Source organism: Octopus bimaculoides, chromosome 1, assembly GCF_046866305.1.
Source record: "Octopus bimaculoides isolate indiv1 chromosome 1, ASM4686630v1, whole genome shotgun sequence".
Classification (NCBI taxonomy): domain Eukaryota; kingdom Metazoa; phylum Mollusca; class Cephalopoda; order Octopoda; family Octopodidae; genus Octopus; species Octopus bimaculoides.
In genome coordinates this window covers 53,537,011-53,557,181 of record NC_142928.1, presented here as the reverse complement: position 1 = coordinate 53,557,181, position 20,171 = coordinate 53,537,011, and the positions used below count along the sequence as shown (strand labels likewise).

Genomic DNA, 20,171 nt, shown 5'->3' with positions numbered 1-20,171 from the left:
TAGTTTTATTATGTATGAAATTCGGCACATTAGTGTAGATGAAACCAAAGGGTATAGCTAGAGAAAGTAAACGTGTTAAATTTAACGTATATGGAATTGTGGGAATCATATAGGAGTTTACATCTATGTGTGTCATAATGTTCTTTATGTGAAAAAGATACAGTCAGTATTAAGCAGAATTGCTTTCACATAATCTAATATATATTACAAAACTACTGAAAATTTTGGGCTTTTATATGATAAAAACATAAATCATTTTCAAAAAAAGTAGTGGCAGATTTATTTTTCACATGCTAACTACTTGGGTGAATGAGAATTTAGTGGAAGCAAGGTATGAAATCTAAGGGTCTTTAGCAAAGACCAAAGTCCTAATAAGTAGGAAAACAGACAAACCACAAATCACTTCAGGGGGATGACCCTGCTTGATATGTAGGAAAGGTGTTGATATAAACTCCATATGGTGTACCCAGTGCAACCTATGGACACATAAGAGGGGTAGAAGTGTCATGGGAAGGTTAACAGAGAAAGTAGTCTTTGCATGTGGCAGATGCGCAGGTATAATAAACACTAAGAATGCACAGAGAATAGACCTCCTCAAAAATCCGAGGGTATCCTTAAAAGTAGTAGACAGATTCCATTGCCTGGGTGACCAAGTTAGCAGAGGAGGGGGAAATTCCAAAAGTGTAGTTGCTAGAATAAGAACAGGCTGGGCAAAGTTCAGAGAGCTATTACCTTTGGTAACAAAGGGCTTCTCCCTCAGAGTGAAAGGCAGATTGTATGATGTCTGTGTACATACAGTTATGCTACATGGCAGTGAAACATGGGCTATGACTATAGAGGACATGTAAGAGTTGAAACAAATGAAGCCAGTATGATCTGCTGGATGGGTATTGTCAGTGTGCATGTATGACAGAGTGTAAGGGATTTAAGAGAAAAATTGGGTATAAGAGGCATCAGTTGTAGTGTGCAAGAGAGAGAACTGAGCTGGTATGGTCATTTAATATGCATGGATAGGGACAGCTGCATAAAGAAGTGCTGATCTCTAAATGTCGAGGGAACTTGTGGAAGGAGTAGACCCAGGAAGACGTGTGATGAAGCAATGAGAAAGGCTCTTTAGATGTTAGGCCTCACTGAAGAGATATGGGACTGTGACACCTGGCAATTTGCTGTTCTTGAGAAGACACGTCAAACTAAGTAAAATCGTGGCCATTCATACATACAGGCATGTCCTTTATGGCCATGCCCCTCACTTCCTCCCCTAGATGAGAGTTCCTTTTCTTGCAGGCTTCGGGGTGTTGGTGCCATGGATAAAGCACCCGTACTGGTGCCATGTAAAAAGCACCTGTGCCGGTGTCATGTATAAAGCATCAGTGCCAGTGCTACACAAAAAGCACTCAGTACATTTTGTAAAGTGGTTGGTATTAGGAAGGGTATCCAGCCATAGAAACCATGCCAAAACAGACAATTGGAGCTTGGGCAGCTCTTGTTAAACAATCCAACCCATGACAGCATGGAAAACAAACATTAAATGATGATGATGATGAAAAAATAAAAGTAGCAATCTAGTCAATAATATCAATTTCAAAATACAGAACAATACATTAAGAAAAATTACTATAGCTATTTGAAGCTATCAAGCCTCCTCACAATTGAAAGAAACTATAAATTTTAATGCTAGGTATATTTCTAACAACAACTGTCAACTTCAATTGAAATAATTTACCATTTCTCAATCTGACATAAAAGACTACATCCTGTTTTAGAAACTTCATGTCAGTACAATTAGATTTTAATCCACTTATTTTATTTATTTCACACACTACATTTGATCCCAAAGCATTATTTAGATATGTGAGTTTAATCTCTCCACTTTCATCTACTTGTTTTCTTGTATTCTGTCATAAAACAATTTCCATTTTGGAAGTCAAATATAACATCCCAGGCCAGCTGGGTGCTCTGAAAGTGCAGCTGCTAGAATAAGAATAGCCTGGGCAAAGTTCAGAGAGCTTCTACCTCTGCTGGTGACAAAGGGCCTCTCGTTCAGAGTAAAAGGTAGACTGTATGATGCATGTGTATAAACAGTCATGACTGCTGAGGACATGTGTAAACTTGCAAGGAATGAAGCCAGTATGCTCCACCGGATGTGTAATGTCAGTGTGCATACTCGACAGAGTGTTAGTGCCTTGAGAGAAAAGTTGGACCTAAGAAGCATCAGATGTGGTACACAAGAGAGACGACTGTGCTGGTATGGTCATGTGGTGAGAATGGATGAGGAAAGCTGTGTGAAAAAGTGCCACACCCTAGTGGTTGAGGGAACCTGTGGAAGAGGTAGACCCAGGAAGACCTGTGTTGAGGTGGTGATGTAGGACCTTCGAACATTAGGCCTCACTGAGACAAATATCTGTCAATTGTAAATAATGTAAATAATATTTAATAGTTAGTGAAATAAAAAAATAATGGCTGCTTTAATAATTTCAGTGCTATCCATTTTACTAAACAAAATACCAAATCAACAGAAGAGTTTCTAGGCAGTTGCTTGACCTGCAAGAAATAGTAACCATATTTCTGTCAAATCAGACTCTAACATATTAAAAAGGAGACCAGTATATGTTGGAAAAGTATATCTTAAGATAAAAGACAGGCTGGTCAAATCTTGAATGCCTTTGTAGTTCTGCTTAATCAGGGCTGACCTGGGGCTAAACAAACACAACTGAACAATATCACTTCTCAAGCTTTCCACAACATTCTTTTAGCCAACCTTTACATTAAAAGATTTAAAGCTTCCTTCTCTTATTATTTTTTAAAATTCAAATTTAAATCATTATTGTATAATAAAAAGATCCGTATAAAATATATTCTATACTTACAAGACTCCTCTGTTTTATCTGAAGGATATAAGCCTTCACAAGGAGTGTGAATGTCAATCTGAAAGGTTGTTATGACAGGAGCATTCTTGTATATTTTGCTTTCATATTTATTAATTGATTCTTCGAAATGAAACCCATGTGCATTCTTCAGATTATTATAAAATAGATCTGGTAATGAATCTTGAAGAATGTACTTTCGGTAACGTGTGATGGCATGGTCTATGATATCACAGCTATGCTTTAAATAAACAAATTTAAAATTTGGAGAAAATTGGAGAACCTTAGGTTTCTTGATGTAATATTGTGGTAATGGCCAAGGTTCACCCGATGTACTAATAGGTGATCGACGTACTTTTTGTTCTGGAACAACATAATCTTCCATATTGATTGAAAAATCATGCCAATCCCAAACAATACGACTTTTTCCATGGGATTCTTCTTGGTTTAAGTGTTCCTTGTCTGCAAAATCATTGTGTGAAGGCTGTTGTTCTCGATTCACTGGAATGTTGATTTCAAGGCTAGGAATCTTATTGTTGAATGCTTTATGGTTAATACCATTATTTTTAACATTTTCATCAGCATTTGCAACTCTATGACTAGATTTCAATGTATCTTTTAGGACATCTAATGAAACTTCTGCAGCCTGGTTGGCAGCAGCAGCTCCATTTGCCTGATCACCGAGTCTTGCATGATATTTTATGTTGGGTGCCCAATGGTTTTGACTTAAGTTTACTTGTGAATTTTTCCATGAGTCTGCAACAGAAATGTTTAAAAGTTAATATAAAAGATGAGTTGATTTATTTAAATGAATGTAAAGCTATTGATAATTATTTTTTTTTACTCTTTAATGAGAGAAGGATGGGGAATACCAATGACTCTCTTGCTTTCTGGGATTCTTAGACTGGTGGTAGGAAGGAAGGGGGTTCTCTTCAAGTTGAAGATCTGACCTGGATGCTTGCAACAGAGTGAACTCTGTTAAAGGCACCCGAGGATCAGCTAGCAAAACTGAATTGTGTGAAGGATCATGCCTATTACCCATTAATTCAGAGTATCAAAAACCAGAACAAATATCTCAAGATATTACTGATTCCCCACTCATATGGATTAAATGCATAAATTACAGCTATTGTAAAGAAAATAATTTAAATGAATTTAATTTACTTTCTAAATTATTGCATAAATTACAGCTATTGTAAAGAAAATAATTTAAATGAATTTCATTTACTTTCTAAATTATTGGCCTTGTGAATCAGGACGGTAGGAGGCTTTTGGAAAGCTTCACTGAATGCAGAGAGAACAGCAAATAAAAATAGCTTGAACAACTCCATTCCGCAACCATGTCAGAATTCTACAGAAATAAAAAGAACACAAAATTAAAAAAATACAAGTTAATTTCATGAAATTATATATTAGGAAATTTTATATAAATTAGTACATAAGTCAATGAAAGTATAATACTTTATCTTTAAATAATCCAAAATAAAAAGTGGATTCTCTGTATCGAGTTAACTTCATGCTGAAAGAATGAAATTCCTGTTCATATGTCAAAAATCTCATAAATTAGTGTTTTATGAATTTTACTTACATACAAGTTAAAACAGGTAAAATATTAAGTCTTACTGTAAACTTGGAGGCTTCAGTATCTAATTTGAACTACTCTGTAACTACTAGTATAACTGGATCTTGAAAAAAACACCCAAACATTTTGATATTACTTCGCCAACTATGCCTTAGCAACTGTAATATGAAGATATAATACACTTATGTTTAAGGAAATACCACTTATATCAAATGTCTAAAATATTTCCATTTTCAGAAGAATTTAAAATTTGGCTGATGTATTGTTTCAGTTTAAAATTTTTTAAACTTTTTATATTATTAGATATTTTGTTATTTTCAGAAAATATTGATGTTTTCCATATGATGCATTTTAAAGAAAACTATTTGTTAGGGTATATATTTTCTAAAAATCTATGACACAAGCTTTGAATCAATAATTAAAAATGCTTGTTACAAATTGACTACTATACTGAGTGCTCAGAAACAGAAAACTATACAAAAGTAAAATAATTACCAAGTAATTATTTTCAATATGTATCTTTTATTTCCAATCAATTCTAATTTAGATGTCATATATTTAATTTCAGGTGTCTCTTTTACATCATCCAGCTTAGTTGTGAGGATCTTGTAAGGATCCTTCCAATCAAAATTGAAATGAAGATTCAAAAAATACATTAAGATGTCAGTAAATGAAGCATGTACCTTTGAATGCCACATCAAGAAAATGCTTTCAACAAATGATAAATAAAGCACAAAGTGTGAAATAATAAGTTAACTCATAACATTACAAACTCATTGATCCTAGAAACATTTTAAAACAGCAAATATTTTATATACTACCACTGGCAATCATGAAAATTTTACACAACCAATTTGGAGATGGAAGACATAAAAAAGATGTCAGTAGTTTTCCATATGAGAGCTAACTATCCTCACATGGAAAGACTGACAAAAAAAAAAAAAATAGTAAGTCCTCTCGTCCTTGAAATAGTTCTGAGTCTTTTCCAGTAAACTACACTTGTCATTGTATGGGAGTCCAGGTGCTAAGAATAAAAGACGAAAGTAGAGGATATGGATCTTATTCCAAGTGAAGAGAAGACTGTAGGAGCTTGGATGGTATAAATACTTCTACAGCAGTCAATAATATGGGTGGTTGAGGAAAACAAACAGAATAAGCTTAGCCTACAAGTATTGCAAATTAGGAACTATGACTTATCCATGTCCTCAAAAAAATCTTCAACTGTTTAACTAGAACTCTTAGGGAGCACTGGTAAATTTTAAACAACAGTACACACATACATACACAAATGGAGAGAGGGAGAGGGAGAGAGAGAGAGAGAGAAAGAGAGAGAGAGAGGGAGAGAGAGAGAGAGAGAAAGAGAGAGAGAGAGAGAGAGAGAGAGAGAGAGAGAGAGAGAGAGAGAGAGAGAGAGAGAGAGTATATTTGGAATATAGATATTCAAATTTTATGAATCTTGTAGTGTTTGAATCACCTGATATTAGAGGCATTTGCATTTTCTAACAACTTTGGTAAAGTAAAGAAAGGAGAGGTATATTAATTTTACTAAGTTAACAGTGAAGGAGGGACTGATCAAGCTTTCAGTTTCTTCAGTAGCCATCATCAGAGTAAATAGGAAATACTGTGTTAGTGTTTAAGGTTGCCTGAAGCTACTTAGCTTAAGAAAAAAAAAGAACTCACTTGGGATTTTGACATCATTCTAACATCAGAAATCAAGATAAAAAAAATTGGTTAAAAAATACTCAAATTCGTGTGTGTGTGTGTGTGTGTGTGTGTGTGTGTGTGTGTGTGTGTGTGTGTGTTTATTTAGACACATACACACACATTGAGGGTCTTTGTTAAATGCTAAACTTTGGTGCAAGACCTCCAAATTTCACTACCATAAATTAAAACATGTATTTGTTAGCCTGATGATTGACCCTAATTTCCAAATATGAGAAACATTTATGTTTGAGAAATAATATACAGTTTTATTAATCTCTGGAGCAAAGTAAGTAGTAATAATGATTTTAGGCTGATCAACAGGAGAAACAACCTGCTGGTTTCATGAAAAGGCAGAAGAAATGGAACTGGTTTCAACAATTGGCTTCTTGACTTCTTTGCTTATTCAGTTTTCTATTAGCATAATTTTTCTCACTGCTGTACTTACAAAGCAAAAACAAAACAAAACAAAAAAACAAAAGACCATCCCAAAATATAACAAAATATATTTTACTATTCAATTAGCAGAAAAATCTGGAGAGTATGATCATCAGCTCTAGCATGTTTGGCCATGCATTGTTTCTCATGCAGTTCTATGATGGCATAATGCTTTTGAGCATGACATAGAAATGAGAACATGTCAACTTAATGAGGGCATGATTTAACGAGTTATCGTTCCACTATAACAGTTGTCTTTAGGAAACTGCAGTTCAATTAACAAGATTCCTTGCAAAACATTATAAGTGAGGGTGGCTGCTCATAAGATCTACAATTTAACATCTAAGCAACTTTCATTCAAAGGAAAGCAATCATTGCTAACACAGTGACCCACCAATCTTATGATCTGCCACAGAAATTGAAACAAACAATAGAATTCTAATAACAAACATGAAACAATGGAAAAAGTGTGTGTGTGTGTGTGGAGAGAGAGAGAGAGGGAGGAAGGGAGATAGGGAGGGAGGGGAGGGAGGGAGGGAGAGAGAGGGGGAGGGAGGGAGGGAGAGAGAGGGGGAGGGAGGGAGAGAGAGAATACAGGAATAATTAACAATGCTTTATAGATGCACTTGATAGCTTCTGTAACCTGGGCAATGTAATCAGCAGTAGAGGACAGTGATATGAAAGCATAGTAGACAATAAAAAAAAAAGTGGTGAAAGTTTAAGGAGCTAGCAGCTCTACTGGTAATAAAGGGATTCTCTCTATTTGAGTATTTGAGTGAATGATGATCGTATGATGCCTGTTTATGAAGTGCAATGCTGCATGTTGTGAGATGTGGGCATTGAATGCAGTGGATGTGCAAATGCAGGAGAGACATGAAGTAAGCACGCTTCACAGGATGTTTGATGTGTAATGTTAGTGTACCTAAGTAATATGGTACAGATGAGCTGAGAGGAAAAACTGTGTATAAGAGGAATGAGATGTAGTGAGCAAGAAGTATGACTACTGTAGTTATGGTTAAGTAATGTGTGTGGATTATGACAGTTGGATAAATAAGTGTTGAGAGATCCTAGTGGAAGGAAGACCAAGGAAAACATGGGCAGAAGAGATGGAATCTGATGTTGGGATACTGAATATGACAAAGGAGATGTCAGAGGATAATAACAAGTGGTGAAATACAATACTGAAGAAAAACTACCCATCATATTACAAGTATGGAAAAGTAGATGTGAAAATGATAATGACGATGATGATAGTGAAGATATGTACAACAGTTATTCAATAAACTATTGTTTTACAAAAACTAAATATACAATAGGAAAATACTTTCTAATTTGATGTCATGTTGACTATAATTCACAAAGGAGAAAATAGATGAAGATTATGTTTGTAAAATATGAGAAAATGCATCTATAAAACTAAACAGTAAAGATACAGGGACCACAATAGAAAAGGACTGCATTTAAAAAGAAAAAATAGATACATATAAAGAAAGAATATTTTCAGAAAAATATTTAAAATAAACTTCATGCAATCAATTTTTATCACTAAAGGAATTTCAAATTCATCAGACAAGATAATCATTATAAATTTTACTTTATTAGAAATCAGTATTTTAAAGTAAGTTTCCTTGCTAGTGCTAATTAAAATATGATCATCATGATATCAAGAGACTACATTCTTCTGATTAATTTTAACTTCTAAGACACTTTACTAAATTAATTTCAATCATAAGCTTTATACATCACTTTAAATCAACTACTATAACTCACTATGTACAGATTAAAGGTAAAAGTTCACACAACTTCTTAGCTGTAAGATGTAATGTAAAATTAAAAAAAAAAAAACTATATTCATCTTAAAGTAAACAAAGTACTTCTGTACAAATAATTTGTCCAGAGCTTCAAATACTCAAAGTATAATAAAATTTAGTGGTTTTTTTAAACTTGTACATTTTGTCAACACACACACACACATACAGACACACACACACACACAAGCACACACATGCACGCACATACACACACAATCATGTAAGTATGCCAATGTTATAGTTCTTTCACTACTTACAATGATGAACTGAGCTTTCCTCCAGATACTGAGCCATCAAGTTTTAAAAGCCTCTGCTATAGACTCAACACTGTGCTGATGATGGAATATGAACTATGAAGTGTTTTTTAGGTCAGCACTAACAACCTCTTTCCCTTCTTTCCATCCCTCCACCACTCAATCATTTCAAATTTAACAGATTTTGAAATAATAATTCATATGTTGGAAACAGATGCTAGTACATTTGAAAATGTACATTAAACTACAACAGGTGGGCTATTGAGGTTGAATGCTTCCTGTAATATGCCAATAAATTCAATACACCTTACAAGATGTCAACAGTTAGACCTTTTCCTCACATTAGCAAACAAATAAATAAACAAACCTCGAGTTGTTTGAAGACATTTTAATGAATGCTCTAAATGTATACGCACAAAACAATATATTTACATGTATAAACATGAAATTTATGCATGAGGACATTGATTGCTTAGTTGATTGTTTGATCCATTATTACATCTTAAGCATCACTAATAGTACAACATTGAATTGCAATTTATGCATTGTTGAAATCACAATTACCTAAAGTGTCAACCACTACAGTCAACACATCTCAGAAACACCACTGAAGGAAGAGATCAAACATAAAATTAGATTAGGGTGGCAGTTTTTTGGCCAAACTAGCTTCATCTTCCAGTCTATCACCGAGTCTGAAAAATGAGTATAAAATAAATGCATACTACCAACAGTCACATATGGTTGAGAGACTTGGAATCTGATAAAAAAAAGAAGCTCAGTTGCAAATTAATGAGAAAATTACTATTTTTAAATCTCACGAGAGATATTCAGCAACAATACTTTGGAGTAAAGATTGTTTGCCAACATAACATGGCAGTCCTGGTTTTGGATGAATGTTGCTGTAATTTAGCCCCAGGAGACATCATCTTCAGCTGGCTATACGATACGATCTGTGTCCTTATATTTTCGAAAAAGGGAATCTAGCACCCCAACTCAGTGCAAAACAATATCTGTGCACCAGAAATCGCGATACACAGATATTGTTTTGAGCTGAGTGGGGGTGCTAGATTCCCTTGTTCGAAAATATAAGGACAAAGATTGTGTCATATAGCCAGCTGGAGACGATGTCACCTGGGGCTAAATTACAGCAACATTCGTCCTAAACCAGGACTGCCATGTTATGTTGGCAAACAATTTTTACTGCAAATTAATAGTTTCAAGTTTTGGCACAAGGCCAGCAATTGGGGGTGGGGTGTGAGTCAATTACATTGACCCTAGTGCTCAACTGATACTAATTTTATCAACCCCAAAAGGATGAAAGGCAAAGTTGACCTCAACAGAATTTAAACTCAAAATGTAAAGATAGCTGGAATCTTGCTAAGCATTTTGTCCAGCATACTATTGATTCTGCTAGCTCACTACCCTTTGTTGCAAAATTAATAGCAATATAATGAACTCATAAAAGTATTGTACTTGATATTACAAAGAGAAACAGATGAACAGCAGGTTGGGTGTGGTAGCATACAGACCTCTATGATATTCTTAGTTAAAGTGAGAATGACAGTCAATAGCTGAACCTCAGTTGAACTTAAGTTGGACTTTCAAGCCTTCCTAGTGCAACTATAAACTGTCCTAATTTAGCATAGATTAAACTCCCAGTTTCTGCTCTGCACTGGTGTTAAGTTGAGGTCACCTCAAAAATAAACTTTATAGCCATATTGGATTTCAACATATCTCCTATCACTTCCCTTGGTATATTAAACTAGCCACAAATAAATTAACTCGGATCTCTCTGAACCTATCATTGTGGTTTTGTGGCATGGAGCAAAGCAGACCTTAGGTGTTTTCGCTCAATAAACACTCACAATGCCCGGTTTAGGAATCGAAACTGTAATCTTACAACTGTGAGTCCACTGCCCTAACCACTGGGCCACTGCGCCTCCACACACACACACATATATATATACGCACACACACACACTAGAGAAAATATAGTAGGCTGACTTGTTGCTGCTCAAAATTGATCCCATTCCCATGTACTGACTAACCGGCAATATTTCTCATTCATTTTCTGCCATATTTAACATTATCTCACCACTTCATCCTTCCTAAGGTAACTCGTAAACAGAATGTAGGACTTTCTTTGTTCAATCAAACTGTGATCTGAAGTTTCCACACATTAACTTTGTTTCTATATCTAATTTCTTATTCCCTACTTTTAGCATCCCATTTAATCACATTGCAGAAGCATTGAATAAAGCTAACTTATTTATTATAGAGTTATTGATATAGAGTTAATTAAGTGCTAACAAAATGGAGTGCAATCATTTTAGTTAATCAAGATAGTATCCTTAAAGAGAAGAGATAAACATGGGAAATGCTTAAATATCCTAAATGAAATCAAGTAGAACAATTCAAAATCAAAATCAAAATAATTTTAAACTGGTTTGATGCACCAAAGTCTAAATTAATTAGAAATGGAAAAAAAAAAAAAAAAAAGCAATGCAGCACAGAGAACAACAACCTGCTCTATGGTATATAGTGACAACTCTTGACATATCCTGGTCTTATTATTGTCCTCAAGGAAGTATCATCATTCCAGTGGTTGCTAGATCAATAGAGAAGAAGATATATATATATATATATATATATATATATATATATATATATATATACATATATCTATCTATCTATATACATACATAGGTAGGTAGGGAGGGAGGAAAGGAGGGAGAAAGAGACACACAAAGAACGAGAAAGCCTGAGGGAAATAAATCAGAAACATCAACCACATGAAAAATACATGTGAAGCGTTGAAACAATGTGTTGAATATAACTTTGATGAAGGAAGTACCTGTAGCAAGGAGAGGCAAACGTTGAAAATCCTTAAGTCAACAAAACGGAGGTAATACAGAATCAAGAACACAATTCTTTTACATGGATTGATGGAGCACTTTGTGCAAGAGCAGGGTTTTCACGAGTAGCATGAAAGAGATGTAAAGATGTGTATCTCAATATTTTTGTTTCAGTTACGGCAGCGAACTGGCAGAAACGTTAGCACGCCAGGCGAAATGCTCAGTGGTATTTCGTCTGTTTTTACGTTCTGAGTTCAAATTCCGCCGAGGTCGACTTTGCCTTTCATCTTTTCGGGGTCGATAAATTAAGTACCAGTTGCATACTGGGGTTGATCTAGTCGACTGGCCCCCTCTCCAAAAATTTCGAGCCTTGTGCCTAGAGTAGAAAAGAGAATTTTTGTTTCTGTATTTTTGTTGAAATTCACTGATTTTGTTTCAATTAATTATGTAAATAATGAAGAATTTACTAAAATAAATAAATACCATTACTAATCTGGTGTTTAGGGCATTAGCAAGCAATTTTGATGGATGGTTCTTTAGATCACTTTCAAACAGGAAATTTGTATCATAGAACCAAAAGGTGAGATCAGGTGCATTGTTAATAAATGGGTTAAAATTTCAAAGTGAATTTATGAAGAAGGTACAGCCTTACTTGATGACTTCAGTGCATGATGCAAGGTAGTTAGTTCAGTTTTGGGCTTTGAATGCATTTTCAGGGAAGAGTAAGATAAATAGTTTTCTAACTTTTGGTTGAATAATAATTTTAAAAATCATTTATACTTGAAAATCTGAGAAATTAACACAAAACAAAAAAATTCCTATCGTTTTCACAGAAAATGTCAACAAGATCAGTAAAGTAAAGAAATAAATTTATCGATATAATTTAAAGAAAAATAACAAAGATGTGGAGTTTAATTTTTTATTTTGAAGGGAAAGTTACTACAAATTCACTTTACCATTTTGTAAACAATTATAGTTGAGGAAGAAAAGAAAGAAAATATATTTTTTCTTTGAAGTAAATAAAGAAAGAATTTAAACCATTAAAATGAGGTCAATCAAAATACCTGAAGTATGGTAACTGCTCAGAAATTTAAATATGCAAATATGTATATTAAAATGATAGCTGTATAAGAAGTTTAGCTGTTGCTAAATCTCTTGAGATTTGATAAATGTTCAGATATTAAAGAAAGATAACAATTGAGCTTTTTATATCTTTATATTATAAAAGACAAGCTGATCTCTGTCTGTCCATCACGAGATATATGTGAAAGAGGGGGAGAAAGGGAGAAGAAAAAATTCTTGTTATTGGGAGAGAAATATATATATATATAGAGAGAGAGAGAGAGAGAGTGTGTGAAAGATAGGTAGAGTTGACACCATAGTAACTAGCAAGATTTTCACTATATAACACACTACTATTAACTGGCCTTACTATACAAGGTACACAAAATAATTTCAGTAATAACATCCGTATTATTGTTACGCACCACCAGCCAGAGAATATGAAAAAAGTATTTTAAATAAATGTTACTGTTCAACAGTATTCAAACTGTTGTTAATCTTCACAGAGAAAGTTAATCTAAACGTTATTTGAATCATTAGGATGCTGGGCAAAATGCTTAGTGGCATTTCATTCATCTTTATGTTCTGAGTTCAAATTTTGCAAAGATCGATTTTGCCTTTTATCAACTTGGGATTGATAAAATAGATACCAGGTGAGCACTGGGGTTAATGCAATCGACTTATCCCCTCCTCCGAAATTTGAAACTGATGAATCAAACAAACTTACATTATAGGTACATGTTATCAATAGAAAACTATGATATTATTAAGCTGAGAGCTCTAAATTTTACTTTCAAAGGAGGTTATAAAAAAAGATTTTAATTAGAATATAAGGTAAATTACCTAAAGGTAAGGATTAGAAATAATTGTCTATTATTGATCATTAATCCTCTTTTATTCTCTGAGTCATCACTTGATCACATGTTATTTAAGAAGATTTTGTGTACAGATTATAAGGACTAAAATTACAACATACTAAATACTTATACTTGAACTGAAAGCAATTTTTATTTTATGTTTTGGCAAAAATTTAAATTTCCTTATAGTTTATTCAACATTATCTTCAAGTCGAGAAATTATTCAGTGAAAATTTGAAATTATAATTGGCACTGTTCTATTTTTATTAGTCTCACCACTACTCCCACCCCAGAAAAAACCAGCAATTGATTTAAAGCTACAAAATAAATTTCAGAAAACATAATGAAATTATTTAACAATCTTAAAGTAGGCAAATATTTCCTTTAGAAATTACAAAGGAGGACATAAGATTTGATACTTAGTGTAAATATATACATAAAAATATACTAAATCAATACAATGTACTAACAACATTTTACACATGTAAAGTTCACAGGAACATATCAAACAATGAAATACAATTTTTAACAAAGGTAGTAGTATAAGTCTATTTCTTCCATTACAATCCATACAACTATGAATATAGTGGCTTTCGATAGTTATCTTGAAACCTATTTATCATAGTAACTTACAAAATAACACACACATATATACATGTGCAAATATGTCTATATACACGTGTGTATATGTATATACATACACACACATATATACCTATACATCATCATCATCATCGTTTAACGTCCGCTTTCCATGCTAGCATGGCTTGGACGATTTGACTGAGGACTGGTGAAACCGGATGGCAACACCAGGCTCCATATATATATATATATATATATATATATATATATATATTCATCATCATCATCATCATCATCGTTTAACGTCCGCTTTCCATGCTAGCATGGGTTGGACGATTTGACTGAGGACTGGTGAAACCGGATGGCAACACCAGGCTCCAATCTAATTTGGCAGAGTTTCTACAGCTGGATGCCCTTCCTAACGCCAACCACTCAGAGAGTGTAGTGGGTGCTTTTACGTGTCACCCGCACGAAAACGGCCACGCTCGAAATGGTGTCTTTTATGTGCCACCCGCACAAGCCAGTCCAGGGGCACTGGCAACGATCTCACTCGAAAATCCTACGGGAGCCAGTCAGGTGGTACTGGCAACGGCCACGCTCAAAATGGTGCATCTCATGTGCCACCCGCACAAGAGCCAGTCTAGGGGTACTGGCAACGATCTTACTTGGCTTGCCGGGTCTTCTCACGCACAGCACATTTCCAAAGGTCTCGGTCAGTAGTCATCGCCTTGGTGAGGCCCAATGTACGAAGGTCTTGCCTCACCAGCAGGGGTAAGAGCTCTCTAAACTTTGCCCAGGTTATTCTTATTCTAGCAGCTACACTTTCAGCGAACCCACCCCCACTAATAACTTGGTCGCCCAGATAGCGGAAGCTATCGACTACCTCTAGTTTTTCACCCTGGAATGAGATAGAAGTTGTTTCCTGTTTGTTTACAGTCTTTATTGCACCTGAACATCTGCCACAAACAAAAACTAACTTGCTAGTTAACCTGCCTTTGATGTTGCTGCACCTCTTATGTGTCCATAGCTTGCACCGGGTACATCTTATAGAGTTACTACCTACTCCTTTTCTACATACTGAGCAGGGCCATCTACCTGAAGGGGTTTGTGTTTTATCTACCTTCCTACTTATTAGGATTTATTATATATATATATATATATATATATATATATATATATATACACACACACATGTATACGCACACATATATATTTATAATATATGAATGAGTATATTATTTACAATGCCCCAGCATTTGAAGTTTGTTGTGTTTCTAACATACAATCTCTAAAGAGATATTGCTCTTAGAGACAAGTAGCAGCTAGTGGTGTTCTATATATGTACACACATTATACACACATTAAAAATAACATGCACACAGTTATTATACATATAAATTAGGTCATCCCATAAAAAATGGGATTTTTCAATTGCATGAACTAAAAGTCGAAGGGGGAAGGGATAAACTACCTGCATTGACTTGCTATAAAAAGCAGCTAGTAATTTTACCATGACTTATTCTTAGTATAATTTTGAGGAGTGCAGTTCCATTTTAACAGTTATTTTTTCAAAGCTATAATGGAATTGACGAAGGAGCATATTCAATATATTTGCTTTATGAGTTCAATAAAGGTAATAATGCAATGGAAAGTGCAAGGAATATTAAGACAGTATATGGGGATCGGACAATAAGTGTAAGCCAGTGTCAACGGTGGTTCCAGAAATTCCAAGCCGGAAACTACAGCCTAGAAGATGAAACTCATCCTGAAAGATCTGCAGAGCTTGACGAGGATGTCCTGCAAACCCTGGTGGAACAAAATCTCATCGTAACTGTTGAGGAACTAGCAAACAAGCTTGGATTTGGTCATTCAACCATTCATCGGCACTTCTGTGCCATTGGAAAAGTTAGCAAATTGGGTCAATGGGTTCCTTACAAACTTTCTGAGTCTAATTGCATGCAGAGAGTGAGTGGCTGCTCTTCTTTGCTGTCACGTTTCACGAATGACCAAATAATGACAGGTGACAAGAAATGGGTTCTCTATAAAAATGTTAAGCACCAAATTCAGTGGGTAGAGAAAGGAGAAACACCAGCTCCTCAGGCTAAAGAAGGTCTTATTATCTGTTTGGTGGGATATAAAAGGTCTAATCCACTTTGAACTTTTAAACCTAAACCAAACGATGACAAAGGAGATCTACTGCAAGGAGCTTCAGTGACTTAAGTTAGTGCTAGAAGAAAAACGACCATCTTTGGTTTCAAGATGAAAGGTGTTCTTCCATCAGGATAATTCTCAGCCACATACAGTGAAGATGGCATTCCAAAGGCTGGAGCAGTTTGAATGGAAAATGATGCCCCACCCACCATATTCACTGGACATTGCCCATCTGATTATCATTTATTCACAGTCTTCAAAATCATCTGGATGGAAAAAAATATGAATTCTGTAGAACAGTACTGGAGGAGTATTTTTCACGGACAAGTGGATGACTGGTGTAGCAGCACCATAATCAACTGCTACAAAGGTAAAGGTGACGCTTTAGATACAAATAATTACAGAGTTATCAAGCTTTTAGATCAGGTAATGAAAGTCACGGAGAGGGTCATAGCTCAACTGCTTAGGGAGCGAGTCAGCTTAGATGAGATGCAGTTTGGTTTTGTACCTGGGAAAAGCACCACTGATGCTATATTTCTGGTAAGACAGCTTCAGGAGAAATACCTAGCCAAGGATAAACCTCTGTTCCTGGCTTTCATTGATATGGAGAAAGCCTTTGACAGGGTCCCCCGATCTCTCATCTGGTGGTCAATGAGGAAACCAGGGATAGAAGAATGGTTAGTGAGAGCTGTGCGAGCCATGTACAGAAACTCTGTCAGTAAGGTGAGGATTGGCAGAGAGTATAGTGAAGAATTCTGGGTGGAGGTTGGAGTCCACCAAGGTTCTGTCCTCAGCCCCCTCCTATTTATCATAGTTCTTCAGGCTATAACAGAGGAATTCAAGACAAGATGCCCCTGGGAGCTCCTCTATGCTGATGACCTTGCACTAATTGCTGAGTCACTATCACAATTAGAGGAGAAGTTTCAGGTATGGAAGCAAGGACTAGAATCGAAGGGCCTAAGAGTCAACCTAGCTAAAACCAAAGTCCTCATAAGTAGGAAGGCAGACAAAACACAAACCCCTTCAGGTAGATGGCCCTGCTTGATCTGTAGAAAAGGAGTGGGAAGTAACTCTATAAGATGTACCCAGTGCAAGCTATAGACACATAAGAGGTGCAGCAATATCAAAGGAAGGTTAACTAGGAAGTTAGTTTTTGTTTGCAGCAGATGTTCTGGAGCTATAAATACTGGAAATGTGCAGAAAACAACTTCTGCCACATTCCAGGGAGAAAAACTAGAAGTGGTTGATAGCTTCCGCTATCTTGGTGACCAAATTAGCAGTGGAGGTGGGTGCGCTGAAAGTGTAGCTGCTAGAATTAGAATAGCCTGGGCAAAGTTCAGAGAGCTCTTACCTCTGCTGGCGACAAAGGGTCTCTCAGAGTAAAAGGCAGATTGTATGACGCATGTGTACGAACAGCCATGCTTCATGGCAGTAAAACATGGGCCGTGACTGCTGAGGACATGCGTAGGCTCGCAAGAAATGAAGCCAGTATGCTCCGATGGATGTGTAATGTCAGTGTGCATACTAGACAGAGTATCAGTACCTTGAGAGAAAAGTTGAACTTACGAAGCATCAGTTGTAGTGTGCAAGAGAGACGATTGCGCTGGTATGGTCATGTAGCGAGAATGGATGAGGATAGCTGTGTGAAAAAGTGCCACACCTTAACAGTTGGGGGAACCTGTGGAAGAGGTAGGCCCAGGAAGACCTGGGATGAGGTGGTAAGGCACGACCTTCGAACATTGGGCCTCACCGAGGCGATGACTTCTGACCGAGACCTTTGGAAATATACTGTGTGCGAGAAGACCCGGCAAGCCAAGTGAGACCTAAATCTAAGGCCCAGCCAGCCCACTTATGCGTACCTTCCTTCCTTCATTGGACACTAAATTCCACTTGTGAAGACCTGTTGAGGCAAGAGAAATCGAAATCGAGTTAAATTAAAATTGGACACTAAACCCCACTTGCGAAGACCTGTTGAGGCAAGTGAAATAGAAATAGATTGTTGCCGTGCCCTTGAACTGGCTTTGTGCGGGGCCGTCATGGGATTTTCGAGCGAGATCGTTGCCAGTGCTCCTGGACTGGCCCATGTGCAGGCAACACATGAAATCTTTCGAGCGGGATCACTGCCAGTGCCGGCTCTTGTGCGGGTGACACATGATATCTTTCGAGAGAGATCGTTGCCAGTGCCCCTGGACTGGCTCTTGTGCGGGTGACACATGAAATGTTTCGAGCAGGATCGTTGCCAGTACCCCTGGACTGACTCATGTGCGGGAGACACATGAAATCTTTCGAGCGGGATCAATGCCAGTGCCCCTGGACTGGCTCAAGTGCGGGCGACACATGAAATCTTTCGAGCGGGATCGATGCCAGTGCCCCTGGACTGGCTCATGTGCGGGCGACACATGAAATCTTTCGAGAGAGATCGTTGTCGGTGCCGCTGGGCTGGCTCTTGTGCGGGTGACACATGAGGTTTTTCGAGCGAGATCGTTGCCGGTGCCCCCGGACTGGCTCATGTGCGGGCGACACATGAAATCTTTCGAGCTAGATCGTTGCCGGTGCCGCTGGGCCGGCTCTTGTGCGGGTGACACATTAGGTTTTTCGAGCGAGATCGTTGCCGGTGCCCCTGGACTGGCTCATGTGCAGGCGACACATGAAATCTTTCGAGCGGGATCGTTGCCAGTGCCCCTGGATTGGCTCATGTGCGGGCGACACATGAAATCTTCCGAGCGGGATCGTTGCCGGTGCCCCTGGGCTGGCTCTTGTGCGGGTGACACATGAGGTTTTTCGAGCGAGATCGTTGCCAGTGCTCCTGCCCTGGACTGGCTCTTGTGCTGGTGACACATGAAATTTCTTCGAGCGAGATCGTTGCCGGTGCCCCTGAACTGGCTCTTGTGTGGGGTTGTTGTGGGATTTTCGAGCGGGATCGTTGCTGGTGCCCCTAGGTTGGCTCTTGTGCGGGTGACACATGAGGTTTCTCGAGTGAGATGAGCGTGGCCGTTGCCAGTACCGCCAGACTGGCCTTCGTGCGGGTGACACGTAAAAGCATCCACTACACTCTCTGAGTGGTTGGCGTTAGGAAGGGCATCCAGCTGTAGAAACTCTGCCAAATTGGATTGGAAGCCTGGTGTTGCCATCCGGTTTCACCAGTCCTCAGTCAAATCGTCCAACCCATGCTAGTATGGAAAGCGGACGTTAAACGACGATGATGATGATGAAGTGAATTTTGGAAAAGGGGCCTTGCAAGTCTACCAGATAGATGGAAGAGCATTGTAGAAAATGAAGGAGAGTATATTTTAGTATTTTAGATTCAAAAAGAACTTTGTTCATCTTAATTTTGGAAAACAAATGCAGTATAAAAAAATAACATTATTTATGGGATGACCCAATATATAGATATATATATGTATATATATATATATAAAATGGATACAAATCTGTTACAATGAAAATTATGTTTTTAATTGAAAATCAGAATAATACTGAAAGAAATATATAGCAATCGAGACATGGATAAACATTTTATCAGCCAAAGTCATTATATTAGGTTGTCAAGAAAGTTCTTGTGGAATTTTAAATTTTGGTTTTAAATTATGTATTTTCAAATTAATTTTCGATAAATTACTTCGACTTTATGCATCATTTTGAAGCCCATTTTTCGCTCTATCTGATCGTGTTACTCTTTTTCTTTTTGAATAATTAGGCCATATTTTTCTGGAACGTTTTTTGTGAACTTGTATTCCCAGAAAGCCAAGAAGGTAAGTTAATTTCTTTGCTCATTGCCCGATTTCTTTTGTGGTTGTTGTATTCTCAGTGACTGGTGGGTTGTGAGAGGATTTTTACAGCAATTCTGGCACCTTGTGTGCCCTATTATAATTATAAATTAATTATAAAATTATATATATATAGGTACAGGCATAAATGTGTAACCAAGAAATTTGCATCACAACCACATGGTTTCAGATTGAGTTCCACTGTGTGGCAACTTGGACAGAGAATCTTCTACAATAGCCATGGGCT

The 20,171-nt window shown here is 36.8% G+C and overlaps 1 protein-coding gene across 20 annotated transcripts in view; it reads right to left on the bottom strand.

The window, feature by feature from the left end:
• The window catches only part of LOC106870398 (beta-hexosaminidase subunit beta), a 132,090-nt gene that overhangs the window by 30,341 nt on the left and 81,578 nt on the right, over positions 1–20,171 (bottom strand). For 9 of the 20 annotated variants that reach the window (XM_089360814.1, XM_089360754.1, XM_052966611.2 and 6 more), the window contains exons 3-4: positions 4,093–4,215; positions 2,868–3,620 (exon numbers count right to left, since the gene is read on the bottom strand). In XM_089360814.1, the coding sequence (XP_089216940.1) occupies positions 2,868–3,620; positions 4,093–4,195 (856 nt within the window). In that variant the 5' untranslated portion in view covers positions 4,196–4,215. Of the gene's footprint in view, positions 1–2,867; positions 3,621–4,092; positions 4,216–8,653; positions 8,821–11,174; positions 11,259–11,504; positions 11,882–20,171 lie in introns of those variants that run through there. The other 11 variants (XM_089361145.1, XM_052966620.2, XM_089360984.1 and 8 more) reach the window with 4 other exon arrangements.